The sequence below is a fragment of the Cryptotermes secundus genome, unplaced genomic scaffold, assembly GCF_002891405.2.
Source record: "Cryptotermes secundus unplaced genomic scaffold, Csec_1.0 scaffold1016, whole genome shotgun sequence".
Taxonomy (NCBI): Eukaryota; Metazoa; Arthropoda; class Insecta; order Blattodea; family Kalotermitidae; genus Cryptotermes; species Cryptotermes secundus.
This window is the reverse complement of record NW_019724759.1, coordinates 1-9,850: the sequence shown is the minus strand read 5'-3', so window position 1 is coordinate 9,850 and position 9,850 is coordinate 1. Positions and strand designations below refer to the sequence as shown.

Below are 9,850 nucleotides of genomic sequence, written 5' to 3'. Positions count from 1 at the left end.
ACTGGATGGAGTTGATAACCTTTTATAAAAAAAACATACCCCCCCCACAAACTGCACACAGGTTCGGATCACACAGAGAACAAATTCCACAGCATCAACAAGAACACAGAGTACATCACCGGAATTCATCAAACCGTAATGACGGAACAATAAGAGAAACAAGATATATTTTAGCATTCTGTTGCATTGAGGCATCATCCTTGTTATCAAAGTATCTCTCAATAATTTAACAATTCAAAAGACAGTAAGAATATGTTTCACGCTAAAAATGTATTTCAACACTTTTGATGATGTTAAAATCATTACATTTCAATAGGGCATTAAAAGCGCATTCTATACATTAAGAGTGATTATCCAATTTTCTAAAATGTCTTTAGTCATATATTTGTTCTAGTTTTGACATGTTTCAGCCACATGGGCCATTATCAGGTAATTTCCCATCTTTTGGGAAGACCACTTCACTGTATGCTTGTTCACCGTGCTTCCATGCACATCAGTATTTGAGAATGCCTTCATATTCTCTTGCGGCTGTCATAGTTTTGCGTGTTGCATGTATCACTAGTGCGGTCTACCTGTGCACCTGTATGTCTAGTGAAAATATTACAGAGGAATAGCTGTTACCAAGTAAGAATTGGCAAAGGCAGACAGAACACTTAGTGTGGAAATCAGCAGTAATATTGTACTTACTTGTGGTTATGAGTTCAGTGTATAAGTGCAATAAATTCAATCATCCAATCCAAACCCTGTCTAATAGTCACACAACCCAAAATACGTGATAATATTGTAACAGATTTCCTCAAAATGTTTTTAGGCAACGGCTTGGTAAAAACATTTCAAAATGCAACATTGGAAGTCGTTTCTCAGTGGACGAATGTTTTTGCTCGTTGCTAGGCAACAGTGCACCAATGAAGTTGCAGGCTAGCAGTCATGTGACTGTGTTTTCTGTGAGGAGCGTATATAACGAAGACCTGTTGTAGTTTAGATTAGTGTCTTCTCTTAGAGGATGTTACATGCGGACTATTACCGCATGAGTTCAGTTGGAAAAATCTCTGGTTGTGGGCCTCAAGGGGCCTGACGCCAAGACGAACTGATTGGAGGTAAGCCACCAGTTGTAAAGTAACATTCAATTTGACTTTGACTTTGATTAGTGAGGGGTCCAGAAGAGTTTTTAGTTGAGTTCCGAGGTTCCAGGATGATTGAATAAGAAGTGGCAAGAAGACTTCATAGTGATTTGAAGTGCTAGTTTTTGTGTTGAGATACGTTGCCAGGAGATGACTCATGAAGACAGACAATCATTGTGCGCATGCAATGGTGAACTGGAAAATATGTAACTCAGTGATGGCACTGTATTTAAGTGTGATTAACACATTGCGGACCGGTGGTTTAAACATTTAAATCACCCTGGGGACCGGCGTTTTTAAACCTACTACCCTAACTTGTGCACTGTTCACTTTAAAAATTAATATAAAATCTCCTAATTAATTTTATGAACTCAAATTTTTGGAGAACACTTACCAGAGCTCCTAGAAGTGCTTGCGCGTGTGATATCTCTGGAAACATTCCCCTTTGTGAAGAGGCATTACGCAGAAATTGCACATGTAGGCAGTTCTACTCTTCTTCTTGTGCTCTGCGCACACATGGCACTGCCTAGAAGGGTGTTTCTTCTTGCAATATTCACTCTTCATAATTTTCACGAGAATATGTTTCCGCATATCACCCGAGAGTCAGCCAGGGGGGTCTACTTGAGTCCTCCGGCGGGTGCGAACAGATGACCCCGGCTGCACTACGTCTGTGTCTGACGCAGGTACTGCCGCCACCGTGACGTCAGTAGCCCAAGCTTTTGCCAGTTTCAACAGAAATGCTTTGTATTTCAAAGTAGAATTTCTGTTCACCTTTTTGAAAACCGGAAATGAATTGAAAATTGCACAGTTTATAAGCCACAGTGCAACTTTCTTTGCCCATTTTACTGTTTTCCTACGAAGGTAGCGTACTTTGAAGCAATATGCTACAAGCCGGAAGGTCGCAGGTTCGATTCCCAATGAGGTCATTGGATTTTTCGGTTCATCTAATCCTGCAAGCCGCAGTGTGGCCCTGAACTCAACTCAGCATTTAACAGAAATGAGTACCACGAATCTTCGTGGGGCTAAGTGACAGATATGACACGCTCAAATAACTGGTTACTCGTAATAAATATATCATAGTTAAATTAATGATTGCATTTTTGGGATCAAATAACTTTCTTGATCATAATGCCAGTGTAAGAATTATGTTTTGTGTTATATGTCCAGATGTCGAACTGGGATATGTGGATACCTGATGTTCGGAAAGGCAGAGAGTGTGTGATTCCAGACGTGTCTTGGACATACTATTTTGGTGATTCAGGTCTACTTCAAGAAACATTCTTTCAAGTTTAGTTGACATTCCTCTATAATTTATGGAACATTCATAATTTTTGTCACTGTGTAAGAAAGCATTTTAGTTAATATGAAGCAAAAGATATAGACATTCTTGTGCAAAGGAATACCTTAGTTTATCTTAACCAGAACACTGTTAAGACTTTATAAATTTAGTCCAAATAACAGTTACATGAAATTCTGTTTGTCTGATTGTACAGTGAGACCCCGGTGTAAGATTGTCAGTGACCCAAAACTTTTCATGTAGCACATTGAAATCTAGGTGAATGACATGTTTACTGTAGTCAATTCTTATTAAATCTGAATTGTTTCTTAGCATCTCCCATGCAGTTCATTACTGTAACAGATAAAATTGTAACTTTCTTGTCTGTTTCTTATAACAAATCTAATACATAATACCCAAACGTATTAAGAAATGTACTCTGCATTTGTGCCAGTAGGTTGACTGGCTACAAATATTAAAGCAATGTGCAAGGGTGAATGAAGTTTTGGATAAAATTGGAATCCTCATACTCAGGTTTTAATCTGATCAGTATGCTTTATTAAGATATGAAGTGTGTTCACATATGTAATTCTATGTAATTTTGGCTGCTATATATTGTCACATTGACATGAAAAGTTACCACGAATGGGTACTTTTGTTTGTATGAACTAAACAGTTCAAATGAAAAACAGAGCCTCCATTAATAGTTAAAAAACGGCATTTATTGAAAAAATATCCCGAGCTAAAAACCCAAGGGTTTCATAATGAAATGCATGAGTGTCATACATATGTATGTATGTGGTGTGTTCAAAAAGTATCGAACCTTTGGTCGGCAGAAATACATTTATTGATTTGGAGGTACAAAACCCTAATCCCCTTCAAAGTAGTCCCCTTGGTAATGCACACACTTCTGCCAGCGCTTCCACCATTGTTGGAAACACTTCTGGAACATATCTTTTGGAATGGTGATCAGCCGGGCCGTCGCATTCCGCATGTCTTCTGTTGACCCAAATAGGGTTCCTTTCAGCGGCATTTTCAGCTTGGGAAATAGCTGAAAGTCACACGGAGCCATGTCAGGGGAGTAGGGAGCCTGATGAACCACAGGAATGTTGTGTTTGGCGACGAAAGTCTGAATGAGATGAGCAGAATGGGCAGGTGCATTATCATGATGGAGCTGCCAAGTTTTTGCTGCCCACAGGTCTGGTCGTTTGCATCACACACCATCACGAAGACGACGAAGGACCTCCTGATAGTATTCCTTTGTGATGGGTTGGCCTTGTGGTGCGTACTCATGATGCACAACCCCACGGGGGTCGAAGGAAACGGCCAACATGACCTTGACATTGCTGCGGACCTGCCGTGCTTTCTTTGCCCTTGGGGATGTCGGATGTTTCCACTGTGATGACTGCATCTTGGTTTCCAGGTCGTACCCATAAGCCCACGACTCATCGCCTGTGATCACGGTGTTCAGAAAGTTGGGGTTACTGTTTGCATTGTCCAGCATGTCCTGTGCATTTCCAGATGGCATTGCTTCTGCTCCATTGTTAGCAGTTTCGGTACGAATTTCGCAGAAACTCTCCTCATGCCCAAATCCTCAGTCAAAATTGAATGTACCGATCCACTGCTTACCCCTATCTCGTTCGCAAGTTCTCGGACTGTGATACAACGTTCCTCCATGACCAAAGTCAGCACTTGCTCAATGACATTCTCATTTCGGCTTGTTGAGGGTCTGCCTGAACGCGGTTCTCTGTCCACTGATGTGCGGCCATCTTTGAAGCAGTTGTACCACTCCTTTAACCATGAGTTGTTCATGGCATCATCCCCGAAAGCCTGTTGAATCTTGCGAATGGTTTCCACTTGGGTATCGCCAAGCTTTTGGCAAAATTTGATGCAGTATCGCTGCTCATGTTGCATAATTTTACACCTTACTGGAATCCGACGAGCGCTCACTACACGTCCTCACTCATGGGCTGACTGCCAGTAACTGATGCTTTCTGCGGGCGGGAAAAAATTCACAACTGCGCATGAATGTCCCCTCCACGTCTCCACCGAAGGTAGCCTCCCGCGCTTCATTGGTTTACGCGGGAAAAAAGAAGGTTCGATTTTTTTTTAACACAACGTATCTACAGTACTTAACCGATTAATGATGTTCTTTCAATTTTGGTACAGTCACATAATCCCAACATTCCTTGAAATGCAGTTGAAACTACCTCCTTAGCCAGAACATATATGTATATCTCTAGTTGCATAAATAAATACATGTAACAGGGATATTTTAAGTATAATTATCACATAGGACAATGTGACTTGGAGTTTGAAATGTATTGGTATGATATCATAACATTGTTGGTTATTTGTACCAGTCTTTATTTTCACCTTGTATAGTACTAGATTCTATGTAAAATATATTTTTGGGGTGCAGGAAACATAAGCTTACAGAAGAAATGTCCTGTTTGAACAGTAAGGTCTCCAGTATAGTGTTCCTATTGATAATCCTGCATACGAGGCGCGTTCAAGTTCTAAGGTCTCCGATTTTTTTTTCTCAGGACTGGGAGCAGATAGACACATGCGGTTTAGTTTAAAATACATGTGCACTCTTTGTGAATGCATGACAGAGATGCCAGCACTGTACGGCACACAGAACCCTAGTGGTGGTGGCGAGAGAGGAATGTTTCTGATACCTAAAATGGCGACGTTTTCGTTACAAGAACAGAGAGTAATCATTCGTTTTCTCCACTTTTGTGTTGTGACACCCATTGAAATTCGTCGCCAGTTGAGTGAGACATGTGGTGATGGTGTCATGAATGTGAAAAATGTGCGTTTGTGGGTGCGACAGTTCAAAGAAGGCCGAACATCGTGTGACAGCGAACCAAAGCAATCGGCCTTGCACCAGCCGGTCTGACAACATGGTCAAGTGAGTTGAGAAAATTGTTTTGGAGTATCACCATTTGAGTGTGGAAAACATCACCTCCAAAGTTGGCATTTTCGTGGGATCTGTGCACACAATCCTGCATGAAGACCTGCGAATGTGGAAAGTCGCCTCCAAGTGGGCGCCACGATTGCTGGCAAACTACCACAAGGCTGCACACATGGCAATTTTCCAGGCGATGTTGACACATGATGAAGGCATGAATGGGACTTTCTTGTCATCAGTTTAGACATGGATGCCGTTTTTCAATCCTGAAATGAAGCGCCAGTCAGCTCAATGGAAGCACACAGACTCACCGCCACCAAAAAAATTTTGGGTAAGTGGCAGTGCTGAAAAATGATGGTGGCCATGTTTTGGGACAGCGATGGCATAATCCTTACTCATTGCGTTCCAAAGGGCACTGCGGTGACAGGTGCATCCTACCAAGATGTTTTGAAGAACAAGCTCCTTCCAGCACTGCGAGAGAAACGGCCAGAAAAGGTTGCACGTGTGCTTTTTCACCAGGACAGTGCACCAGCGCATCGGGCATACGCGACGCAGCAGTTTCTTCATGAAAACAACCTTGAAGTGGTTTCTAATGTTCCCTACTCACCTGACTTGGGTCCTAGCGATTTTTGGCTTTTCCCAATGATGAAAGACACTCTCCATGGTCGCACATTCACCAGTCATGCCACTATTGCATCAGCGATTTTCCAGTGGTCAAAGCAGGCTCCTACAGAAGCGTTTGCAGCAGCCATGGAATCATGGCATCGACGTGAAAAATGTGTACGGCTGCAGGCAGATTACGCCGAAAAGTGACAGAAGTTTTAAATTTTTTGTACGATTATTGTGTGAGAAAAAAAATTGGAGACCCTAGAACTTGAACGCACCACGTAGGTTACACAATTTAATACCAAATTTCAAAAAAAGCAAAGATGTATTTGTGTCTGTAAATCATGTTGAGCATGATAATGATGCACAATCAAAGATATTCTACTTTAGAGAAGTTATATCAGTTCGCTGAAGAATTAAAATTCTGGTGAGAAAGTAAGGTAATGAATTTTCTCTAGATATTTGTATGATAAATATTTAATATATATTTAATGTATTTACAGCATAAACAAGAACGTTTATGAAGAGATAATTGTGGACATGATCAAGAGAGGTCTTGTTTTGGATCACAGTAAATCACCATGTGAGAACTTCATACCAGACAAAAAGGTGACTATATTTATTGCAATATTTACAATACAATTTTTACTGCATCAATTTTTTTATTTTTTTTCTAATATATTTAATCATTATTGTGTTTTATTTATTTTAAAAATTGTTCAACTACAATGGCCCATACTCTCTGATATTTTCACCAGTTATGAAATACATTTGCTCACGTGGTGATGTCTGTATTATGACACTGTTTTCTTGTAATGTTGCTGGTTACCGATGATTTGGAGGAAGATGGTTCATCTTGAATATTCAACCCTGAGGATGGAAGTAGCGTGTTTCGCCGAAACACTGGGACCAGCCTTCCAAATTACAATGTGGTGTAACACAGATATCACAGAATGAATCTTCATTGCCGTGAAAACCTCAGTCCATACAAATACATACGTCTGTTTCTCATTACAACATATTCATTGTTTTAAGGCCAATTGAATATTTAATAAGATGTGAGTTATATATGTGTCTGTATATTTTCTTCTTTGTTTCGGAGTGAAATCATAATAATGTTCATCAAAATGGAAGGACCAAAAGACTTTGTAACGTGGCTGCAAGTAGCACAGACATGCTGTGCTGTTGGTAGAGACTGCAAACCCTCCTCTCTCTGCCTTGTGCCTCCAAACACGTCCTCCTCTTCCTGCTTCCTTTCCCACCCTCTTCCTCCTTGTCACAACACCTCCACCTCATATTTCGTCCTCATTCACTTCCGACCTTCCCATTCTCCTGACTACTACCACTTCATGCTCTTCCTCATGCCACTTCTTCATACCTCTTCTTTCCCCTAGTTCCACCAGCCTCCTTCTCACCGTACCTCCTCTGATGAGTAATGGTCATAACGTTACTCTAGAGAGCAGCACCTCATAGTGCTTGCTTATCCTACCACTTTTAGTACCCCATTACATATGTACTATATCAAGTTATTGAAGTTAGGTATTTGCAACAACGCAGAACATGGTGAGCATGCGTAGAAGTTTCTTTCTTGAGTGAGATTTTGCTCCGTATTCAGTCATGATACAAATTCCTATGTTGATGTTTCATTGGGCTTCATAGAGTACTTGCATAACATTATTCTGCAAATTGTTTCAGTGCTTCAAGATCTGCGACCTTGATGTTCGAGGTTATCACAAGAGTACATGGAGGCTGCACATAAAGGGCAGTGAAATGCTTGTCGTTGGAGTGCCGTACTCAGAGTATTCGTAAGTAAGACTTCTAGAAACACAAATATGAATACTGTAGTGCTAATAAAAGTCTCAGTGAAATGATAAAGCCTTTCGAGGGGCCATCATCATCATATCCAAATGTAGATTGTTACATTGTCATCAGAATGAAACCAGTTTCTTTTTTCAACACACAGTTGGAACCTGAATCATGTTATTGGAGATCTCATTTTCTTCATAATGTTGCCTACTCACGATATGATGTATGATCAGAGATGATTTGGACACTGTTTACCATCTCTTTAAGTGAACTTTAGTGCCTCTGTTTTTTGGGCAGTTGATGACAGGTGGCAGGTTCTTCTGTCATTATTGGTATTTAACAAGCTACAGACCATCACACACCTAAAGACTGCAGTATTCACTGTCCCATGCGTCTCAGATTGCATAGTTTCATATAAGTTGGTTCCAAAATTATACTTTGTCTTTAGGTGTGCAGATACTTCAGGTTGGTCCAATTAAATTGTTGCACTTAAGATGGAGTTTGTCTCTATATGGTCCAGGATGGTTCCATCATGGACAGTGTTGTCAAACTTCAATACTTGTTATTAAAATCTACGCTTCTTTCATTCATTCTTCACAGATTACAATTTTGCTTCAATAGTACAGTTCTGTATTCATGAAAATTCTTGAAAGGATCATTTCAAAAGTATTTTTATTGAAGGTTTTACAGACTTTAAATGTAAAAACCCTTTTACATTATTTCATTTTTGATCTCTATGCCTGAGATAGAATTCTCAGCCTCTTTAAAAGACACAGTTTTCATGATCAGTGTTTTAAAGGTTTCTGCAATTAAAGGAACAAAGTTAGCATTATGTTAGTGACGAGAACTGCCTCGAATCAAGTTTCCCGCCCATTTATTTCAATTTGGAGCTGTGTGCCAGAGTGCTGCAGCTCTTTGCTTTTGGGACTACATCCATACCTATGTCTGACTCTGACATTTCATGTTCAGGGGTTGTAACATGAAGTTATGAACAAGCATGACAGTTATTTTTATCAGTTACATGTGATTTGTTAATACAGGGAATATTATTTATTTCAGAAAATTCAAACCATCGAATGTCACTCCTGTTTATTTGGAAGAGAAGACTAATGTCAGATAGCAGAAGGTAACAGCATTTAGAAGATTCTTGGATCCCACATTGCCGTGAAGATGAGCGATCTGTGACACAGAGACCTTAATTTGAAGATAGGACATTATTTTACGGCTTTACCATTTTGCCTGTGCCAGTTCGTTATGAGAAACTGTAAAGAACTGTTCTTCTTAAGATGCCAGAACTGTGTCGTATATTTCTGCTCTCCGTGATATGTGACAGTAAAAGGGGAGTGTACATTGTGAATGTGTACCAGAATGAAAATATTATTGTAGATCCATAGAAAGAAGTAGGTATACCATCTGAGTTGGAGTTACCAATTTACAAGTACAGTAAATTCCTGTTTGTCTGCTATCCAGGCATCCAGGATTTTCATTCAGCTGGCAAAAATTTCTAAGAGAATTATAAAGTCATTAAAATAATTATGAGTGTATTTTCACTCACTATACACTAGTCCTCCCAGCTTCCACTAGCAGCACTACCCATTATGCAGATACCATTTCAGCAGAGGCTAGTTGAACTTTTGATCTTGTGAATTCAAAATTCTTTCACCTGTCAATCTGCATTGTTATATAGGAATAGTCCTTGCAAGAACTAAAGCAAGAATGTGATATTTTCGATATAAATTAGGTTTCTGCAAGAACTTTTCTCATGAAAACTGCAGATTCATGTAACTGGCAGACCCAATTCTCTATACTTGTCAAGTAATTGTGGTTTACTGTAGTAATTAATAGGATAGCTTCATCTTCAGTATAAAGGAAAACATAGTCATGTGTTGGGTATGTTACGCGACAACTGCACGCCGTTCTGGATCTAGTGAATTTATTGCACGTTTGCTCTTACATTTACATAATTTACAGTTTCACAACTACTGCCATCGGCAGTATCACAATTACTTCTGTTGTGGCCACTGGCGTTCAATCGATACGACTCAACTCATAGTGGATACTAGACATATAAAGGCAAGCAATGCAATAGATTAGCGGCCTCCGTAGTCTAGAGGTAACGTTCCCACC

The 9,850-nt window shown here is 39.9% G+C and overlaps 1 protein-coding gene across 6 annotated transcripts in view; it reads left to right on the top strand.

Moving 5' to 3' along the window:
- LOC111863000 (protein O-linked-mannose beta-1,2-N-acetylglucosaminyltransferase 1-like) overlaps nucleotides 1-9,809 on the top strand; it is a 136,467-nt gene extending 126,658 nt beyond the window's left edge. For all 6 annotated transcript variants that reach the window (XM_033750893.1, XM_033750894.1, XM_033750889.1 and 3 more), the window contains 3 exons: nucleotides 6,421-6,526; nucleotides 7,613-7,722; nucleotides 8,783-9,809. In XM_033750893.1, coding sequence (XP_033606784.1) covers nucleotides 6,421-6,526; nucleotides 7,613-7,722; nucleotides 8,783-8,843 — 277 coding nt within the window. In that variant the 3' untranslated portion in view covers nucleotides 8,844-9,809. The remainder of the gene's footprint in view (nucleotides 1-6,420; nucleotides 6,527-7,612; nucleotides 7,723-8,782) is intronic.
- The last annotated feature ends 41 nt before the right edge of the window (nucleotides 9,810-9,850 follow it).